Source organism: Berghia stephanieae, chromosome 6 (genome assembly GCF_034508935.2).
Source record: "Berghia stephanieae isolate SIO BIC M18660-M18661 chromosome 6, UCSD_Bste_1.3, whole genome shotgun sequence".
Classification (NCBI taxonomy): domain Eukaryota; kingdom Metazoa; phylum Mollusca; class Gastropoda; order Nudibranchia; family Aeolidiidae; genus Berghia; species Berghia stephanieae.
Window position 1 is genome coordinate 1945057 of NC_088365.1, and position 23181 is coordinate 1968237.

Below are 23181 nucleotides of genomic sequence, written 5' to 3' on the forward strand. Positions count from 1 at the left end.
GGATTACGAGTCTGAATAAAGATGGATCTCCGGTAATAGGAGATTGTCAACGCTGTGGACGGCCAGTAGCTTTGATTAAAAACTCATTTTGGCCATACTCTGGCTCTCGATATTTTAAGGTACAGTATGTTTATCGCATTTTCCAGTCGGGACGCTTCCTTATTTCTCGACCGTAGGTACCGACGACCCTGGTGACACGAACGCCATAGTATTTGGCTACGCGGCGGACCGATTCCCCATTTAGATAAAGAATTAGGAAGAACCATGATAGAAATAGTGGAGCCTGGGATGCATTCGAGCACCGAGTTGGATCTCCATTCTGTCACGTATCTGGGGCGGGCCGTTCACGGCACCTGCGTATCGGCTCGACATCCGGGATGGTCCACCTGAATTACTCCTTTGCCCTTGACATGCCTCAAGCATCCCCACCAACGTCAATGCGGTGGTCCATTAGGGGTGATTCTGTTGGCTACCACCGTGTGTCTCACATTATTGGTACAGAACCGAGGACGTTCCTCTACCAGTACAGAAAGGAGTCCTACAGTTCAGAGTAATTAGGCTCATGAAACGGACAGTATCAATTGTTTGTTAGCCTTTGGATAGGACGCTAGTCTGTTGCAAAGTATTCTCCAAAGGTCTAATGGCCCATTTAGATGTACAGTTTTGTTTTTTCGCTCACCGTCCGATGGACATAGATTAGACGCGGTGAATGTGGGTCACCTCGAACCGACATATATTTAACATGTCCATGAGAGAAGTTCCGTTTAGCGTCGGATCTGGGACATTGTACTTCCATTGTCAATCTTGGGAATGTTGTGTGTGTGTGTGCGTGAAACAAATCAATATCACGATTAAACATCAATTTGGGCTGCAGCAACTATAATGGTACATGATGCAATGTTCACATAAGCGATGAAATGATGGAATGGGTGACGTGACGATATTATAGTGTCTCGTCTTGTCATGGAAGTCAAGCGATGTTAAGCGTGATCACTATTGGATGGGGGAACACTGATCGTGGAAAATTATGGTCCCGACGTTGTGTCCGTGGGTAAGACACTTTTCACACATTACCCCATTCAACTAAGGTGTGAATTAGTACTTGGTTAAATGCAGGGATGGATATTATAGGAGTGTTAGTACAAAAAGACGCCTAACAAGCGAGTGGTACTGTGTGATACTAAAATCTGGCTCCACATGGCTTGCTGTGACAATAAATGAAACCTTGATGAAGCGCATTGAGCATGGTAAGCTCGTGGAAATGTGCTATATAGTATGTTCATGTTTTTTTATAATGCTCCAGAATAAGATTTCACATTGCAAGGTATACATATAATATAGTTGTCGGTTTTAGAAATCCGCTTATTTTCTGGGCATGATAGGACACTGCAAATTGAAATACAAATGGAAAACAAAATAAATCTACAAGTTAAAGATAACTCACTTTCCACGTTTAAAGAATGCGATAAATTTCCAAAGTCCAAGTTCGATAGTCTTTAATATAATAATAATAATAATATTAATAATAATAATAATAATAATTAATAATAATAATAATAATAATAATAATAATAATAATAATAATAATAATAATAATAATAATAATAATAATAATAATAATAATAATAATAATAATAATATGATGAAAAAAGAGATGAGAAGAAGAAGAAGAAGAAGAAGAAGAAGAAGAAGAAGAAGAAGAATCAACAATAAGAATGTAAATAAAATGCTAAAACGAACAACAACAACAACAAACAAACAAAAAATCAAAAAACAAAAAAAAACAAAAACAGAAAAAGCATGGAACAAAATACAGATAGTTCGAAGATGACGTCATTCAGGTCTTTGTTATTGTTTTTTGCCATGCGCGTTTATGAGTAATGCTCACTGAACTGTATTTACTTGACAATAAGCGTTCATGGATACACACAGTTTTGTGTGTTGGTCCGTTATACTTCCGAATGGCAATGTTATGAGCTTCTTAGCCAAGCGCATACTATCTATAGAAGGGGTTACAACTACCTGGTTATTAGTCTGGTTGTGTGTTTGTTGAATTTTAAACCAGGTTTCGTAGCTCTCAAATCCCTGGGTGTCAGTCTGTTTGTGGGTTCTTTAATCATTTGTAACTCTCACAATATCTGGTTGTCAGTTTGTATAATAGTGAGATTTGAACCAGGGACCGTAGCATTGTACTATGTGTTTGATGGAATGTCAGATTGTTTCCACGCTAGATTGCATCCATTCAATAGTATCGTGTTACATGGCGTCCTGTTGTATGTAAGTGTGAACTAACGCTCCTCTCTCTCTCTCTATCTATCCATCTATTTATCTATCTGTTGTCCCTTTCACTCCCCCCCCCCCCCTCTCTCTCTCTCTCTCTCTATCTATTTACCCACCTATCTATTTACCTATTCATATATCTATCTACTTGTTGGGTTATGCACTAGTTGATTTATTTTTGTCGCAGACGGATAATTTAAGATGTTGGCGAATACTAGCACATATATATCATTTTTCATTTTTTGGAAATCTTTTGATTTGTATTATCTCAAATGTATGACAGTATTGTTAATCTAAATTACTGGAATTGCTGAATATTCATTTTTGTTTATGAGTATTGATTGTTCGCATGAATTTGTGAATGTGTTCAATGTATTTGATTTATGTCATGAGCATTGTTAATATGAATATTAATCGATGAAAGTTGCATATTAATATGTGATGCTGGAATTAAATAATCAAATAATAAAAATAAAATCCTTCAAACTTAACCGGCCATGAGTGACGTCCAAATAATAATGGGAGATCACTGATTACCTACGATGGTAATGGTAATACTCTTTTATCAAGTTATCATTATTTTTAGCTCCATTGACCAATTTCGTCAATTGCCCGCTTCGCCTTACACTAAATGCCCGTTTGTTTATTTTTTCTGTTTCCCGACCCCCGGGCATTTAGGCGATCACCACTTTATTGTGTATAATTCGCTTTCATAATGCCGGTCTGGAACAGAGTTTGTTTTTAAAAAATGACAATTCAATAAATAATCCCTACAACTTTTCCGTCATTATAGAGATTAAAGTCCAAAATGGCAACAGACTACAAAAAGAAATAGCGTACTCAATATTAGTCGATTTTTGCAACGTCAAAAAAATTGACCCATCTGTGCAGGCTGTTATAAACAAAATCAACAACCCGAGGTCTGCCTTCAGAAAAGAAGTAAAGAAAGTGGAGATATCCAAGTTATCTGTTGCCGGTAGGGAAGATTTTTATGAATCCAAGTTGTGATATTTTCCATACTTGACGCTCATTAAAGATAAGGGAAAGATAGAAAGAAAGACACAGAAAGAGAGAGAGGGGGACAAAGAAAGGGTGAAAGAGAGGGAGGGCGAGAAAGGAAGCGGAAGAGAGAGAAAGAGAGAAAGAGAGAGAGAGAGAGAGAGAGAGAGAGAGAGAGAGAGAGAGAGAGAGAGAGAGAGAGGGGGGGGGTTAACTAATTAATTGATGGGGCATTTTTTTTTAATAAGGGGGAAGTTATAATAATTATCTTTTCAAACGGACCGTTAACTGTACTCCACTTTAGACCTACTTGCACATATAATCAAGACTCATTTACCCCCTCCCCCACCCCTTTCTTCTCGACCATCAATTGCCTTGTCTCACTTTTGATATCTGGCGCCAGTTTGTCTAGACTGACGCCATAAAAATGAGTGTCACCAAAATTCATACAACTGAGCACAGGTGTCAAAATATGAAACAAGACATGATAGTAATTTTTTTCACGAATCCACCACATCACCTGAGATTTTCTCAGAGGAAAAAATATTTGACACGGCAAAAACAGAGGAAAATTTCTGAGAAAATCCCAATTTCCCGGAAGATTATCTCTGCTCAGTGCTGATAGTGATAGTGACAAAAAGTGAAAAAGAAGGAAACTTTTGAATGGATTGGTGGACTCTCCACCGATCCATAGGTCTTGCTTGCTCGTCTGTATCCTCTGTCCCTTCCATGTAGCTCTGTGTCCTTGTTCTGGAATAAGCCTCATTTCTACTACATTAACTTCCACCTTTAGAGCAAAAAAAATTTTTTTTTAATTACGCCCTTCCGCTGCAGCATCATAAGACATCGTCGCCTAGGTATTCCATGAAGGAATATAGATAATCCATCAAACAGGATGTCTGATGTCAACAGGAAACACCCATGTTGTCCAAGTGAGCAAATTGAGGGTTAATAATCTTGCCCACGGAAAAAAAACGAAAGTGCCCGAAGCGTGGCTCTAACCCGAGACCTTCCGGATCACAGAACAATACCTTAAACCTCTCGGCCAGAGAGCAAATGAGATGATAAATTACCATTGGCATTCTAGGTAACTTCTGAAGTGTGAGAAACTGCACCTGTATGTTCCACCATACATCAACTCTCTACATGCCAATACGCTGATGGGAGGAAATGGAATTTTTTAAAGGTGGGATTTCCTCCTTTGATCAAAAAATCGCAGATTTCCGTGGATCCGAGGAAAACCATCAGCACTGATTTATATTCTTTCTTCTTATATACATTAGCACAGGTCTCTTTTTCCTAAATTCAACTTTCACCATCTTAATCTTCCATACCTATTACTTCATTGAGGCGTTAAAAGAAACACATCCAATCCATACTGTTGCAAGTTCAATGTTGAATATAAATGCAAGATTTGAGTGGTGTAGGATGGTCTTAGACGTATGGTTTGTATCAAAAGCATTTATGCCTCCATACTTCTGAGACCAGAGTGTTGTTTCATTAGCCAGTAAACATTTTTCATTTTCATAATGGTGTCAGAATTTCTCAAGTTGTCCGTGAGTGAATTCCACAACCTTGTTGTGCTTGAAATTAAAAGGACTGAATGAGTGCATTCCCTCAAAGTGGAGTAGCCGATAGCAGCGGCTTAACTCACTCACCCCTAACACCGACTATGTATATCCGTAGTTTACCAGGGTTACTTTTACCCCATGCCTATTCATTTCATTTTTCTGAGACAAAATATAGGAGCAGTATCAAAGTTAATGTTTTTAGTTTTTGCATGTTAATGATAGTTGAATACTACTATCTATGTACATGCTAATTTTTATTACATTTCTTCCAATTTTGAAAAGTAGCAAAAATCTCTAGGATTGAGCGAGATAACAATTTTTAAAAAAATAAAATAAATCACCCCTCACAAAAATAATCCAGATATTTCCCTCCCAGAAAAATGATTCCAGACCCGGCCCCCGGTGAGACCGAATGAGTCTCATTCCAGAACAAGGACACAAAGCAACATGGAAATGACAGAGGATACAGAAGAGCAAGCAAGACAATGGATCAGTGGAGAGTCCCAATCCAGGGCAGGCCACAATCCCCCCCCCCCCCTTACACTCTAGGGGGATTTCCAACAACCTCACATACACACAGATAGAGGGGGTGAGTGAGAGAGAGAGAGAGAGAGAGAGAGAGAGAGAGAGAGAGAGAGAGAGAGAGAGAGAGAGAGAGAGAGAGAGAGAATAAAAATAAACAAACAAGTAGATATCATTTTGAGAAGTCCAGATCAGTGAATTTTAATTTTATGATTTCTCAAAGGATGTCAAATGAAATACATTTTAAAATTCTGTTATTCCTAAAGATCCTTTAAAAGCATTTGATAATACAAACGTATATTAAACACAACAAGATTCCAAAATCCTATTACTTACTGTAAGGACAGGTCAAATATTTCTCTGCGAGTCTCTGTATTTTTAAAGTAATGTTTCAATGTTTTGTTGTTGACGGAAGAAGGGTTTTGAGCCAGAAACGTACCTATTTTTTTTTTTAAGCTGTTATAATCATTTTTGTTGATTACTTTTTATAGTCCACAGCTTCTAGAGCTTAGTAGTAAATGTAAACTTTGCTTTTTGTTAATTTTAAAAGTTAATTCTCTCAAATTCATATGAATGAAAAAAAAAAAGTGTTCAAATTAACTTGAGAAAGTTAATGAATCATATTTGATTCAATGCCTCGAAACAATATCATCGAATCTGAAAATCATATTTATAGTTAACAATATAAGTTTAATTGTTCTATTGAGTAGAATAAATTGATAATACAAATTCAAAATTTCATTTTTCTGATTATTTTTTAAATCAAATTTACTTTTTGGAATCCGCTTCATTGTGACACAAGACAAGTTTGACATGTAATTCAATGCTGATGAACCAAATAGTAGTATATCAGATATGAGTTCATCTTTAGTTTTGTTGGTTTTTAGAGCTTTTACAACAGCTGAAACACACTGGGTCATTCAAGCACCAGGAAAAGTAAGTCGACAGGCTTTTGATAAAAGGGGGTAATGGTAACAGAAGTTGACAGTAGTACATCTTTAGCTGTGAGGTGTTAATCAGAGTCTAAATCTAAAGAAATAAAACAGTAAATTATTTTTTAAATAAATGAATAATTTAAAAGTCCTAAACCAAATGGCTTAATGGTTGAAAAATTAAAGCCCTGAAGAGATCCTGGAATGTCTTTAACCACGATATAAAAAATGTAAAAATAATAAAATAACAATAATAATAAATTAAAAACCAGTCGTTAGAATTATACTATTCTCCTACATTGACAGAAATAGTTTTTCCCTTAGGGTCGTCAAACTTGTCCATGACGGAGAGATTGAGAACCATCATCGTGCCATAGATGAGGATGGCCAGCAGGAGTAGGCCAGGGAATATGCCCATCCAGATACCCCTGGTGAAGAAGCCGACACAGTCTTGGGCGTGGAAGAATCCTCTTTTATTAATGTCAAACATTTGAAACTGAAAGAGAGAAGAAAAAAGTAGCAGCAAGAGTGAATTAGTAATGGATGAGTTTCCTCCTTGTCTCTTTCTTTATACAGACAAGCCTTGTTTAAAGTTTAAAAATTCGTAGTTTTAATCGGAAAAAAATAAAATAAGGTCAATATAATTAGCTCAATAGATGATTCATTTTGCCCTCAGATTTGTAAATGGTTTAAAATCCTAAAATGTTAGTGTTAATTTCTAAATTTTTAAAAATTGTACTGAATCCACAATGTTTCTGCAGTTCTTTCAGTGGAGGTATAAATGTTTAGTTCTATGAATTTTTCATAAAAGTAGACAGGTCTGCTTATAGCTGTCAGGGTATTCAGAATTATTTCCTCTCAAAAGTGCCTGCCCCCCTCACTTTTCTGTATTTTTACAGAAAACCATACTTTCTGTCTTTAAGTATTATGTTTTTGGTATAAAATGAAGTTTGCAAGTTCTGAAATATAATTCCAGGACATAAAATTTTGACCCCCTCAAAGCATTATTTTCAAAATTCTTTGGCAGCTTCGCCCCCCACTGGGACTCAGTACCCGGACCCTGGCAATTTAACTTACTTTTTGAACTTGGAATCAGTAGTCTATAGATTATGTCTTGTATCTGATGATAATTCGAGTTTAAAAAAAAAATCTTTTATCAACCCAAAATGCAAGATTTCAGATCAATTTAGGCGGACATGTACTATTTATTTCAATGTTATGAGTAGTTGTAAGTAACGGGGACCACGGGGCCAGAGTCTATCCCAGTTTCAGTAGTGTTAGAGATAAGCAATTGTTTTCTCTTTTTTTTTTGGATAGGAAGCTGGTACATCGCAAAGCCCTTTTCTCCAGATCAATCAGATCTAGCTACCCAATCACTGCCCAAGTACATAGAAGGAGGGGGGGGGGGGGGGGGTAGAAAAGAATTGTGGACTTCAGCTTAGATCGAAAGTTTGCCTTTGTGAGTGAAGAGAGTGCTCTATACCAATTGGGCTGTCGGGACCTTCTTCCAATTTAATAATCAAAGACAAATTTCAACATACCTGAAATCCTTCCAATGTTACAACAGTCCCAGCGTACTTCTTGTGCGTCTTGTCTTTGACAGTCTCTACGAACAAACGCATTCGTGTGCAGTGGAAGGAGTATGGACGGGGTATGACCGTGTCTAAGTTGTAGTTGATCAAAGTAGCATTTTCAATGTTTGTGCTGTTCTTGCCTCCACCGGAAGTCTGAGTGAGGTTGAGGTATGTGCGCTCCATAAACCACCTGTCTTGTATCAGGGCCACCTCGAAGCTGAACAGAAAAATATATATAAAAATGAAAAACACAGGTAAGACAAAACAAACAATCAAAAACAGATGGGTTAGTGTAAAAATTTATTGAAAGCCAACAAATGAATACATATGAGACTCATCATATTAAAAAATCTGGTACTCCAAATGAATCAGCAAAAAAATCACACACTTAAAGCCAACTTCTGCTTAAAGCCAACACACCTTTTGTTGGTCCCAAATCTTCTATTCTTTATCTAAGTGTGTTCCAATGATAACAAATAAAGTCAACCAATCTTTCTGATCCGGTGGTTTGGGCTTTATCAGGATTAACAGTACATCGAAATGAATGAGATGAAAAATGAAAAATGAGAATAAAGTAAATTTAATAACTTAATATATTATTACTTTATACCCACCAGGGAATTACATGACACAGCAAGAGACCTCCCTGCCCACCATGGGATGACAAAAGACCCTACCGGACAAAAGACCCTACCCAGTTAAAATTGATTCTGATTAGCTCAATCAATCCTAACACCGACTATATCCGTAGTTTACCCGCGTTACTTTTACTTTTACCCCATGCCTATTTCTTACATTTTTCTAATATAAAATATAAAGGAGACAAATTATATCAAAGCTAATGTTTTTAGTTTTTACACGTTAATGGTAGTTGAAATAAACCTATCTATGTACATGCTCATTTTTGATACAATTTTTTTCCAATTCAAAAGTAGCAAAAATCTCTAGGATTGAGTGAGTTAACTGGATTCATCAGACTTAGAGCAGATGTGTTTTTATCCAAAATAAAACTTACGCAACTGCAGCAGTGTACTTATTTCCGTCATCGTCCTTCAGATCATCGAACTTAATGACAACCCTGAAAGAATACATTGTGAAATATTGCTAGACTGCGTAGAGGATGTATTTATGGCTGTGCCAAAAGGTATTTTAGTAAAATTCTACACATTATTAAGCTATTATGAAAAGTGGTAACATTGAGCTTTCATATGTGGGACAATTAATTAATTAAATAATTAATTAAATAATAAAAATAATAATAATAATAATAATAATAATAATAATAATCAGGCCTGTAAATGGTTGGTGAAAAAATTGTCGGAACTTTTTGAACAAGCGAAAATAGACACAACAGGACAAAAATATGGACACAACACAGATATGAGACGTCAATTGACTATAGTCAAATCATGTCACTTTCCCCTACTTATTTATAACGAGGTCCTTATTTTATGGTACCAGAAAAAAATCCCAATTATTTGAGGGCCCAGGTCTGAGTTGTAAAATGAAAGGAAGAGAACAATTCCTACCCTTTTGAAGGATGTGTATCTCGTGCTTGACACAGGAAGCTGCGTATCTTCGCTCCTGTTTGTGTTAAATGTTTACGCTGATTCTGTCGTTTATTTAGAATAATTCTTATAGAAGAAGAAGAAGAAGATCAAGACTACAACGAAGAAGAAGAAGAGGAGGTGGTGCAGTCGTGTGAGAGCTTTCGAAGAGAAATATATTTCGAAGAAAAATAACTATTTCGCATTATTTTTTTTCCGTCTCACATCCGGACGGAACCAATAAAATCTAGAGAAAAAGATATGAGAACCTGAGATATGCATGTGTGTCAGTAGCAAAATAGAGAGAAACTTTCCGGTCCGGTTCGACACACTTCTTGCGTGCGTTATTTATTGACTAGGTGTGTGTGTGTAAAGACGACTCACGCGAATTTTGCGAACCCTCTCTCGCTGGCTGTGGCGCAGTAGCCAGGCAGTGAATACATCAACGTCTAGCGGAGTGTGTAGGCGGCATGATAATATTATAGCTAACGGATAGACGGCAAGTTTTGTTTTGTCTTTGATGCGACAAATAAAAAGTTGTTTTTTTTGTTTTTTTTAAGTCGGCATTTGAAACGGAATAAAATCTAATTTTTTCAAGGAACGAAATAAAAGTCTTTTATTTTCTTTTTTATTGGTTCTGTTCTTTGACGTTATGAATTTTATTTTTAATATTATTTTTAAAAAACAAAACAATAGCACTTATAGAGCAAAATCATACTGTCGGAAATCCGACAATAGACGGAAGATTTACAGGCCTGAATAATGTCCCATGTAGCTGGAGTTATAACCTAGTATGAAATGGACAATAGCAATTGCTTGCTACCCTTTGGATAGGTCACTAGTCTATTGCAATGTACTTTCTACCAGATCTAACAGATCCAGCTACGCAATCACTGCTGGCTGGATGGGGGGGTTCAGAAAAATAATCTCTCGACTCCACCCGGGATAAATCTCAGTACCTTTTTTAGTGTGAAGCAAGTACTCTATCTGCTGAGCTATCAGACTCTCCTATACAGGCTATAATTATTTTCATTACATACTCACACTCCACTAGAATTCCTGTTTACAGAAGAATCTGCAAAATCCTCCGTAGCATTAGCCCTCAGCTCTATCGCACACTTGCTTTGATCTTTTTCATCTTTGACGCAGACCTTGAAGCCGCACATGAAAACGTAGACAGTATCTGACAAGTTCCCGAACCGACACTTCTCATTGATGTCATCAACATCGGTCGCCAGGAGGTGTCTGTTGCTGTGCAAATTTGAATCCACTGACGGGTCGGAAATCTGTTTAAAAATTTTATAATGCGATAAGAAGAAGAGTATAAATTTATCAGACTAACTAGGTAGTGTTAGACATAATTTTCAATTCTAGTTTTTTTTTAAACTTTTTTTAAAAGTGAGCTTTTTATGTACCGAAAAATCCATTAAAATATTCACAAAGCCCTTTACAAGGGGTTCCAAGCCAACAGTAACATTTAACATGTAGGACAAGAAATTATGCCCGTGAGACACAAAAATTACAATTTTTTTTTTTTAAACTCTCTCGAGTTCAAATGCATGGAAAATCGAACAACATATATGGCACCACACTCCAAACAAGCCGAATCTTGGCACTTTACATCAGAAAGTGAGATGTAAAGATAACAACTATAACTACATATCTGATTAGACAAAATAAATTACCACTGCTGACTTTGCAGCCGATTTTCCTGTAAATAAGGCAGAGTACTTGATTCCTTTCTCCTGCAGATGTTTGGTGATTTCTCCAATGGCAACATCTGCATTTAAATTACAATAAAATGAAATTTAAATTTAACTAAATTATAACAGAAACGACAGTATGTCTAAAGAAATTCGTGATTTTCAGAGACATCTTTAAAATGGGGTAATGATGATGATGATGAAAATAATAATATAATTACGTCAACATTAATGAAACGAGATTTTCATGCAACTACTCAAATTGAAAACTGTATTATTATCAGACTTATGTAAATAGCTGAACTCTTGTTACAACTACAACCCTTTATTTATAAACAGATGATAAAATTTAAATAAAAACTAAGATTCAGACAGATACTCAAAAGAGCAATACATGTAATGCACTTTTTTACGTGACCAGATTTAATACTGTTAACTAATAATAATGCACATTCATTTGACTTGTAGCCAAATAAGAAGAGAGAAATCTGTCACAAAAATCAGCATAATATGATTAGATTTATTGGATAAACCGACAGTATAAGAACAAAAATTGTAAACCTAACCCTAAACTCATGATTGGTCTAAAATAAATTCAAGTTCAGATGAGTTAAGACCCTTACTCATGTTTGTGCACGTTTGAAAGACTTTATCCCCGTGATATATGAAAACAAAATGAAGTTGCCACGTATTTCTTCACTGAAAGTGATCGAACTATTAAAAATAATCATAAAATCTTAATTTACATTTCCAGTACCATAATTTAAATTGAGTTTCAAGAATTCGAATGAAATTCAAGAATTTGAAGATGATATGCAACATGTAACAATTGCATTGAGTTTTAGAGTTCTCTACCCTTATACAAGACAAATTACAATATATATGCAGTTTATCATCAGTAGCCATATTTCTAGCTGCTAATGCAAATAATAAATGCTGTTCAAATACCTAAACCACTTACCATTCTTGTTAATAGCCTTTTCCTCATCTCCAGACCCAATGACAGGGTGAAGATCAATGATGAGGAGAAAACGTTTACCCCCGCCAAGTTTGAGGGACTCTATCTCTGATGGTGTGCCAAGCATATGAACATCCCCTTCAAAGTTTTCCTTCAGTTTTTCTACAGCCTGTTGAGGAGTGCTGACTTGTGGAATCTCCAAAGAATAATGATCTTCCATGAAACCCTGAGAATGTATAATAAAATACAAAAGAAAAAAAAACTCAATTAAAAAAAGTGATATAAAAATACTGAACATAACGAGGGGTGCCTGCGCAAAAGCCGTAACGATGGTTTCGTTGATTTTTCAGGAGAGCAAATCAAAACTTTGCGGATGGAATTTAAATACTTAACCAAAGACTATCGTGGTGATTTTTATACCAATACAACCGTGATTATATAGTCTGCTTGATTGTCAGGACCCCGGTCACTTTTAGATTGTCATTTTTAATAAAACGACGCATTTTACGTAGCTATTTTCATTACGGCTTTTGTGCAGGGACATTTTTTGAAAAATGCCACAGTATCGCTCTGCCCGTTTACCGTATATCATGTTACTTGCATAGTGCATGCCGCCTATCCCGTTCTCAGGTGGAGGTTTGGCAGCCCAAAAGCCGTAACCGGGAATAAGACAGAGCTGTCAAGAGAAATTACCCTGAACACATTCTGCTCAAAAGCTGTAACTAGTGATACGGTGCAATAAAAACCACAACTAAGCGTAATTCTGGCCTGCCATAACACAGTAACTTGCGATACGGTGTTTGGGCAGGAGTGAATGACTGATGTACTTTGTTTAAAGAGTACGAAATGACACCGTAACACTGAGAAAATAAAGAAAATAACAGGGCTCTAAACACATTTTTGACTTTAAAAATTATAGTAAATATTCATTCTGATGCAAATAATCGTAATTCGTCCATAGAGGGACTCAACAACTCCCCCCCCCCCCTCTCTCTCTCTATCTCTCTCTCTCTCCGTTTGTCTCCTCTCTCACTAACTCTCTCTCTCTCTCTATCTTTCTCCTCTCCCACTAACAACCTTCTCTCTACTTTCTTCTCTTTCTTTCTTCTCTCTCTCACGAACTCTCTCTCTCTCTCTCCTCTCTCACTGACTCTCTCTCTTTTTCTTTCTTTCTTTCTTCTCTCTCACGAACTCTCTCTCTCTCTCTCCTTATCACAAATTCTCTCTCTCTTTCTCCTCTCTCACTAATCTTCTCTTCTCCCCATCTCTCTCTCTCTCTCTCCTCCTCTCTCTCTCTCTCTCCTCCTATCACAAACTCACTCTCTCTTTCTCCTCTCTCGCTAACTCCCTCTATCTGTTTCCTCCCTCACTCTCTCCTCTCTTTCTCGTCTCTCTCTCTCTCTCTCCTTATCACAAACTCTCTCTCTCTCTCTTTCTCCTCTCTCACGAACTCCCTCTCTCTGTTTCCTCCCTCACTCTCTCCCTCTCTTTCTCTCCCTCTCTCTCTCTCTCTCTCTCTATCTATCTATCTCTCTCTGAAAAATGGCAAAACTGCTGGCATTAATGAGTTATACCACGACATGATTACTAACTTTGAACCAGAAACAATAAACTGGCTGGCAAATACTATGACAGACATCATGGACAAGGGCACATATCCACAAATTTGGAAACATGCCAAAGTAATAGCCATATTAAATCCAGACAAACCAATGACTGAACCATCCAGCTACAGACCAATATCTTTACTTTGTTGCTTATACAAGCTCCTGGAAAGAATTGTACTAGAGTGAATCAACCCATTTGTAAATCCCTGCATACCACCAGAACAAGCGGGCTTTAGACTACAAAGAATCAGACGTGAACAGGTCCTTGCACTGACCTCATACATTGAAGCAGGCTTTGAGAGAGAAAAAAGCCCAGCAAACTGGTGCAGTCCTAATAGACTTAACTGCAGCTCACGAATCTGTTTGGATAGGCGGACGATGTTAAAACTTTCAAAAATGATTCCCTGTTGAAAGACGCTTAAACTGCTGTCTACCATGACTGGACAAGACAATGTCATGTCATATTGGGGGAAACAAAAGCAAAATATCAAAAATTAAAAACAGGGCACCATAAGGTTCAGTTTTAACACAACTTTCTTCAATATTTATATCTCTGACATGCCAAACTTCCAAGCACTCAAACTTGGATGCCTTGACGACTGGGCCTTAGCCTATCAATCGAAAAACTGTAAAGAGATTGAAGAAGTTTTACTCAAAGACACCTCCCGCCTGATACTTGGATAGGTGGTACCTAAAAATGAACACCACCAAATCAGTATCCACAATCTTCCACTTGAATAATCGAGAAGCAACAAAAGAATTGAAAATCATATTTGGTAACTCAATACTACCTTCAAATCCCAATCCTAAATACCTCACATTTGACAGACAGCTGATTACCGAAAACATTGAGGGAACTGCAAAGAGAATCGCAAGAAGAAACAGCCTGCTGAGAAAACTCACAACTACCACCTGGGGAGCCTCACCACAGGTACTGAGAATGTCTGCTTTGGCACTGTGCTACTATGTGTGAGAATGCTTTTTGGATGAGGAGCCCACATGTAAGCCGCATTGACATCCAATGAAGAGAATCAATGAGAATTATAACAGGATGTCTCAAGTCAACTCCAACTCAGTGGCTCCCAACACTGAGAGGCATTGCATCGCCAAGTCTTAGACAAGACGCTAATCAAAGGACACATGCAAAATTGATGAAGCCACGGATAACACTCCTATAAAAATAATAATAAAGGGAGCACCTTCAACAATGGTAGACTTCAGAGTGAAAGAGAACTGGAGAGAAATGTGGAACAGGGAAACACCAAAAGGAGGATACATCATAAAAGATCCCACCAAAAGAATGTCTGCATTCCAAAATGCCAGGAAATACTGGGTTTCCTCAAATCGCCTTAACAGGACATGGCAGAACTGCATCAAATATGTGCAGATGGAAAAGTGGCAACAATGATGCCTGTGAAAGTGCCGGGCAGCTCCAGAGACCAGCAATCACAGCGTCCTCCACTGTCCAGTAACGAGAACTGTAGGTGGCTATGAAAAAGTTCTTAGGGCGGAGGAAGACTTCCCAAGATGGGTTGATGAAATGAATTTGGAGTTGCAGCCATACGCTACCACTACTCCTCTCTCTCTCTCTCTCTTGCTCCTCTCTTACTAACTCTCTCTCCCTCGCTAACCAAATCTCTCTCTCCATTCCTCCTCTCTCTCTCTCTTTCTCTCTTCTCTCTCACTTTATCTCTCACTCTCGCGTTCTCCTCTCTCACTAAATCTCTCTCACTCTTTCTCTTCTCTCTTTCTCTCTCTCCTTTTCTCCTAACTCTCTCTCTCTCTCTCTCTGCCTCCTCTCTCTCTATCTCTCTCTCTCTTTCCCTATGATGAGATCTATGCATAATAGGTGAAAATTACATTTCAAAGCAATGATCAGGATTGCTTTCCTTAATCATCAAAACGCAGATTCAATCAAGTAATAGTTAGACTTATCAAGTTCATTGGTGGCCAAAGGAAAAAAAACCGTCTCATAATCCAGAACTTGACCCATCCCTTAAGTTGTGATGTCTTATCCTGTAATTGATACTGGCAGGTAGGGAATTTCAAGACTTGGATTAAGTGTTACCCAATTGTCTTTCACCATCAATCTTGAATGTTAAAAGTCGAATTTTACAAGATTGTAGCACAATATTGCATCACAGTCATTGTAGAATCTCATACAATGTCACATTACGGTCTTTCAGTTGATCCAACTCTCATTTCCAACCCCATATTTTTCACTGCTCCAAGACCGTAAAGTCAGTCAAGGCCATTGAGCTCGCCATTGTAACCACGGTGGCATAATTCTATGCCTGCCCAAACGCCTTATTGCTAGATACGGATTTTGGGCAGTCAACTTTACCTTTGCATTTCCACCTTTTCGTCAGGCGGTAAAACGGTAGTTACTGTTAAGGCTTTTGGGCAGTGGCTGATAGGCACTGTTTAAAGAATCGTATAGCCGTATTTCAAGCTACGGCTTTTGGGCAGTCACATTATTTGTCTAAAAACGTTACGGTGTTCGGGTTTTAATTAATAAAAATTAATTAATTAATATTTTTGCATATTTTTTTTGGTAAAAATAAACCTTACTCCAAACCAAGTTGATTTATGTAAAAAACGAAAAATTGAAATTTTTAACGTTACGGCCTTTGCGCAGGCACCCCTCGATAACTTTTTTGAACAATATATTTGATGCTTGTTTTTATATGAGATTCTTCACAAAATATATTTTACATCTAGGTTTTTTGTTGTGATGAAGATGAGATTGAGGTTGTAGTAGTGATGAAGATGCAATGGTGGTGGCTGTATTCATGGTAGTAGTGATGCAGGTCTCGAACCCGGTACTTTCCAGGTCACAGTGCAATGTCTTAACCACTCTGCCACTTCACCCCCTTTTGCATACATTAAGTACAATTAATAATAATAATAATAATAATAATACACATTTATATAGCGCTCATTCTCGTGTAAAACACAAGCTCTGGGCACTTTACAATATAAATATCAATTTTAAGTGAAAAAATAAAAAAATAAAATAATAATAACAATAATAATTCATAGCCAAATCAAGGATTCACAGAGTCAAGAAAAACAAATACAGTAAAAATGTGTCTTGAGATTCTTTTTAAAAGTAGGTAAAGACTTGCACTCCCTCAGACCACGTGGTAGTTCATTCCAAATCTTGGGGCCGAAACAAGCAAACGATCTATCACCAAATTTTGTTCTTGATCTTTTTTCCGAAATTTTCGTTTGGTCATTACATGATCTTAAAGTGTAATTTTCAAATTTACACATGACCACGTGATCTGTGAGATATGCCGGTGCTATACCAGCCAAACACTTATAAACAAGACACGCTGCTTTGTAATATGTGCGCTTTTCAATGGGCAACCAGTGGAGAGAGGCCAACAAAGGGGTTGCATGATCAAATTTTTTTTTGCCAAAAACTAATCTTGCAGCACTGTTTTGCAGTAGTTGCAATTGTTTAATAGAAGCCTGAGGCAAGTTGACAAGCAGCGAGTTACAATAGTCTAGTTTCGAAAAAATGAGGGAAACAACCAATGTTTTACATGTTCCAATTGCAATATACTGACGGATCGAACTGATTTTCTTCAATTGAAAGTATAAAGATTTACAGAGAGCAGAAATGTGAGCTGACATTTTCATTTCTGAATCAAAATAGACACCCAAATTTTTCACAGTCTTTGAAACTTTGATCTTTTCACCCCCAATCAACACCTCAAGACCATCATTCACCTTCAACAGCCCTCTATTTCCCACAATCATCACTTCTGTTTTTGACTCATTCATTTTCAACTTGTTTGCATCCATCCACTCTTTCACATCCGTCACACATTCTTCCACACGTTTCACAATATTTTCGAGATTTTTAGTTTTATCAGTAGCATAAAGTAGCATAAAATTAATGTCAAAACGTTTCTTGAAATCAGCTACAGTGAGATGGGATGATGATGAGGCAAAGTGATTCCTCGTTTATTTCCCTATATGTGTCCATAAAAGTCCAAAATCTCTTTATAAAAACTAAAATATCCTATAGGTTTAAGAGCATATATTTGGTTTGATCATTTTCATCTTATTGTAGACAGTTACTCTTTTTTTTTTTTTAACTTTGTCTTTAAAGTGATTTATAAAGAGCGTTCTTTCCCTTGCTTTAAAACAAAATTTACAACTATTTCTGTGAATTTCTGAAAAGGTTGAAAATAAAAATAGTAAGTACTGCTGATTAATTATTCTCTTACCTTAACATTTTTGAAAGCCCCTCCATTACTGTCAATAGAATAAACATCTGCATAATTTGTAAAATCATCGACTGAAAGCTGAAATAAAAAATAAAAAATGTTACAACTCCAATCAGTGTTGTTAAAAATAACAATAATCATAAAACCATCTAATAGTTCGCTCTTCTTATAACAATTCACTGACCTTTGTGAAACCTAAACCTGTATTGCATTCAACTGATACTGACAATGATATTACACTGAGAAAGAAATGCCCAAAAAAGGTTTTTATATATTGTACAAGAAATGTGAATGGTGGAAACGTACTTTGAGATCCAAACATGCATTACAGGACAAACCTTACTTAAAAAGAAACCATATGGAGCAAGAATTGAAGATAACGTAGAAAGATTAAAAGTATTAAGAGAAGAAACATATCGGTATCGGGGAAAGATGCAGAAAAGAGAGTGTATGAGAAAAGGCACTGATGGGCCAAAGAAAGTATAGACCTGCCAGCCCTTCACATTTCAAAAGTGGAATCAGAATGCCTGAAAATAGGAATTTGAGACCAAAAAAAAATAGGAATTTCATCTCTTTCAACACCCCCCCCCCCCCCCCCTCCCCCCCACCCCCCTCTTTGCTGTTTTAAAAAAATTATTCTTACCATTATCATCATTTTTGAAAATCGGAATTTTAGAGACAATGGTGGAAAAATACAAAAAGGAAGTGTGAAAAGAGGAGTGATTCCGCCAAAAGCGGAAGAGTTGGCAGATGTAAAAGCTTTAATAACATTATTATCATAACAGAGCTAATACCCCACTAGGGCGCCATTCCAGAGCAAATAAAATCAGGATCTCAGCCGGGGGTTGGAGCCAATGACCCATTTTTCAGAGTTAAAAGCCCTCTAACAGTCAGAATTAAAGGAGAAAAAACCCTCTCCCCCTACGAACATAAGGAAAATCGTCACATTTGTTACAATAGATACAACAACCAACAATTTTCTCATTCTGATTTCATCCTGTACAACAGAAAAGTTAAGAATTTTTTTTTGGTTACAGTTGTAGCTATAAAACTGTGTTGTAGACCTCATTTTGCTGAACAATATTATGTATAGAAAGTACTTGCTGCTTTTCTGATTGAGTAAGAAAAATCAATTAATGAATTGGGTGGGCGTGGAGTTTCGGGGAAAATTCTGAAAATGGTTGTTAAGGAGAGAGTTAAACAAACCTTATCTTGGAGAAATACAACAGCGTTTTCTTTGCCTTTCTGCATTAGAGGTTCCAAGTACTGTCCGTAAAAATCAGTTGCAGTAAAGGAGTCTACACTGGATACATCAGGAAAATTCATCATGGGCCTAAAATATTGGAGAAAACACAAGAATATATTCTTTTTATTCCTTGTTAGCCTGCAAATTATAATAAATTGTAATACAATGAAGGCAAAATGTCACACCAGTGCACAACGTTTGTACACAAATAAACACTTACTGAATTACAAGACACAAGGTCTCTTTTTTCTGAACTGTTCCCGTTTTGAGACCTTAACCAAAAATGTTCATGATCTCATGGATACCCTTTTATAAACTAATTTCAGACACAGCTCTAATTCAAACCCACGTAATAAGACAGAAGAAGAGCTTAAATGGTTTGTCATCTAACTTTCTACCTCTTCTCAATAACAACTGACTCAATATGTTATTTAGGAAAGAAAAAAAAAAGTAAAATGATGTTACCCTCGTCTGTGGTGTACGTTTAAAGGTCTCAATAATGTTCAAAACTTGCCTCAACAGCCTTACGTAATAATATAGGTATATTGTATATATAAGTATATATTTTTGAAATAATGTCTTAAACAGTTTAGAAATATTTTTCTGATGAGAATATACTCTTAAAATGAAAATAAAATAGATATCATATGGATGGTGACAAAGTGAATACTGCACTGATTTTGTGACCAGGGCCTTCACATTCAAATGCACAAACCAAGGGAACATTAATGTAAATTACAGTCGAAAAGTCAAGTATGTCACAACATCTTGATTACGTCATTTTGACATGCAATATAACATTTAAATATTTTCATTGGTTTCCTGCAAACTGTAGCAATACAAACATTCATGTCTTGTCTTTTGAATATGGACTATTCCAACATGAGGGTGAAAGGATAAAAATTTACCAGGCATTATTTCTTGGGGGTGGAGGGTTGCAGAAAATTTACCCGGTACCTGTCCGTAAAGTTACCCAAATCTATCCTAATTGACATTGGCATTTTTTTTACAGACCATTTGGCTATTTTTTATGAGAGAATTTATTAATGAATGAATGCAAAATATCAACAAACACAAAAAAAGATTTGGGAGTGGGAGTAAAATTTGGACCATCATTTTTCTCGTTATTCCCAGACATGATGAATGACAGTGAGAATTGATCATTTACAGACATTCATTCAGTATGGATATAATGACAAGGCTACTATTATGGGCTCGTTTGAGAAAAGACAATGAAAATGGGGAGTGGTTCAGTAGTATCAGTAGTTCAGTCTGAGTGACCCAGCACTCAGTCACTCTCCTCTTTCAACTTTAAGGTAAGGTACTTTGACCTGTAAACGTCCATTTATTTGACTTTTACTTTGTCACTCCAGCATTGAACTGATAAATGGCTTAATGAATGTCTGTCATCCCACGTGTACATCAGGTCTGACATGGTCACTTATGGGCCTAATTCAACATCGGAGTGCTTATTTGCAGTGTATTTTCTGTTCAAAATGGCAGCGTTGTCGAATGGCTTTAAATAATAAAAAAGAGCTTTTATATAGCGCAATATCCACTAAATGTGCTCAAAGTGCTTTACAGGGGGCCCTGGCCAACAGCTCACTTAACATGTAGGATGGGACATGACGCCTGTTAGGCGATATTACAATTTTTTCGGACAGAAACAACACTGTTGACGGCCAGGTACTTATTTTACACCAAAGTATGGTGAAAGAATGTACATGTGAGTAAAGACTCTTTTCCAAGGACTCAACTATGCGCCGAACGAGGCTCGAATCCAGTACCTTCCAATCCGAAAGCGAGTGTCATACCACTAGACCACATGGCCGTACTTTGACTGTAAACGTCCATTCATTTGACTTTGTCGCTCCAGCATTGAACTGATAAATGGCCTAATGAACGGTTGTCATCCGACGTGTATATTCAGGTCTGACATGGTCACTTATGGGCCTAATTCAACATCGGAGTGCTTATTTGCAGTGTATTTTCTGTTCAAAATGGCAGCGTTGTCGAATGGCTTGAAATTGAATGAGTCATTATGAGTATGAGTATGAGAGAGTGTTAAATTTAAGAAGGAAAGAAAAGGAGAGATGATTGTAACATTTTGCGTAACTCAGAATAATTTTTTTCCTTCAAGAAGTCTGAAACTCAACTTGACGCGATCGTGTTTTGTTTTGTTACCCCAACCGAATCCATGAACCCCCCCCCCCCCCCCTCTCTCTCTCTTAGGCACTTTGATAACTCGAGTCCAGTGGCCGCCGATAGGCTCACTGTAAGGTGAAACTAGTTTTTTGGAACTTTATTTTTGATCCTTTACTGTGTTGGTCACCATGGCGTTATTTGTGATCCTATGTGACTAATTTTGGTATCATTAAAAAGGGCACAAAACAAGCTTTCTAACGGTGTATTTCATTCTTAATTCCTGATTGTATTTCTCAGAAAGCTTATGTAATAAAAATTTATAAATTTTTGAATTATAAGAACAAGAACGTTTTAAATTATGGATACATTTTAATTATACTTCATACATCGATAGACAATTAATTGAAGAATATCTCTGCCAAATTTCATCAAAATTGATACACTCGCTCATTATTTTATTTTTCCCGCCACCAACCCCACTTTTTAGGACAAAAACCTCATATTTTTTTCCATTTTCATTTATCCTTTTTTTTCCATACTTTCCATACATGAAAATCATTTATATGAAAATAAAGCTTATTTTCTGACCTTTAAAATGATACCTATCCAACACTTGCCATTTATATTTTTAATTGAAACAAAATTACTGAAAACAATAAGTGGGCCATGTTGACTGCAAGACTAAAAATTTCCCGATCGCCGCGAGATGCTAATTTTGAGGCAGCGGTGAGATCACAGATTCTCTCTGTAAATTTGACAAAAAATTTCAGTAGAAAAATATAAATATCTCTGGAACCGTAGGTCGTAGAGAAACAAATAAGGTATCAAATTTTATGTTTTTTCAAGTCCCATCCCCCTGACTGAGTCAAATCAAGATATTTTGAGTTTGAAAATTTTATCAAAGTCAAAGTAAGTGCCTATCTCTCTCTCTCATTTTCCTCTTTTTGAGAAGTTTCTTTGCCATACCATGCCTTCCCCCTCCTCCTCCTCCTCCTCTGTGTAAACAAAGCAAGATGGCGACAGGGACCTTTCTCCTTTACCAGTGTCCGTTTTTTTCTTCTGGCTCGGGGGAAATCAGGCGAATTTTTATTTTATTAGGCTTGGCTTGGCTTAGGCTTAGGTAGGCTTAGGCTTAGGCCTTAGGTTGAACTTAACTAAATTGAACATAATTTATGCGCTCACCTTTCGGGAGACCAAAGAAGAGCCGGTACATTTTCCGTGGCGAAGGCAAGTCCACTGCTGATTGCGCAAATAAAAAAGAAAATATTCATCATGTTTACGAGGTCAAACGACCAATTCCAATCTAACACTGAAATTATTTTTCACTTGTGTCTAAACACGAATAAAAGCTACAGTACTAGACTACAGTATCGTTTCCGGTACTACTAGCGGGCACCAATCGATCGGTACTGAGTACTTTAATAAGATCGTTAAAGAGTAAAGGAAGGTGCCCCATATGTAAACAATAACATTTGACGTCAAACGTGACCCAGATTTTTTTTATAAATGACCCGAACTATGCTGCAGTTGACCTTTAGTAATGTCATGCGCATCCAACCAACTTTTTGTTTACATGTTGCTAAGGCAGCAAACTGAAGCTGGTCGTGAATAAATTCCAGCTGTTTACTCCGAGCCTGAGATAGCTAGGGAGGCCACGATCATATTATTTATAGCCCAAATGCTCCTTTTATTTTGTAGGAAAACCATAATCATGGTTCCCCCTCTTCCCGTAAACAAAACCATATCTATGTTCAGGGAAACTAAGATTGTTGCTTGTTTTTGGTTAAGGTGGACCGTACTTTTTTTTTTTTTTTTACAGCGTATCAAATGATCAAAGTCAAAGCATACGGTCAATG

The 23181-nt window shown here is 36.8% G+C and overlaps 1 protein-coding gene across 1 annotated transcript; it reads right to left on the reverse strand.

The window, feature by feature from the left end:
* Window positions 1-5547: 5547 nt before the first annotated feature.
* Window positions 5548-22736, reverse strand: LOC144975954 (V-type proton ATPase subunit S1-like). The gene is made up of 9 exons (XM_078920190.1): window positions 22508-22736; window positions 19141-19267; window positions 17935-18012; window positions 12090-12312; window positions 11111-11205; window positions 10470-10711; window positions 8894-8956; window positions 7846-8095; window positions 5548-6800 (listed from the first exon to the last, which is right to left on the reverse strand). The coding sequence occupies exons 1-9, from the start codon at window positions 22597-22599 to the stop codon at window positions 6591-6593; spliced, it is 1380 nt and encodes a 459-aa protein (XP_078776316.1). The 5' UTR covers window positions 22600-22736; the 3' UTR covers window positions 5548-6590.
* Window positions 22737-23181: the final 445 nt, after the last annotated feature.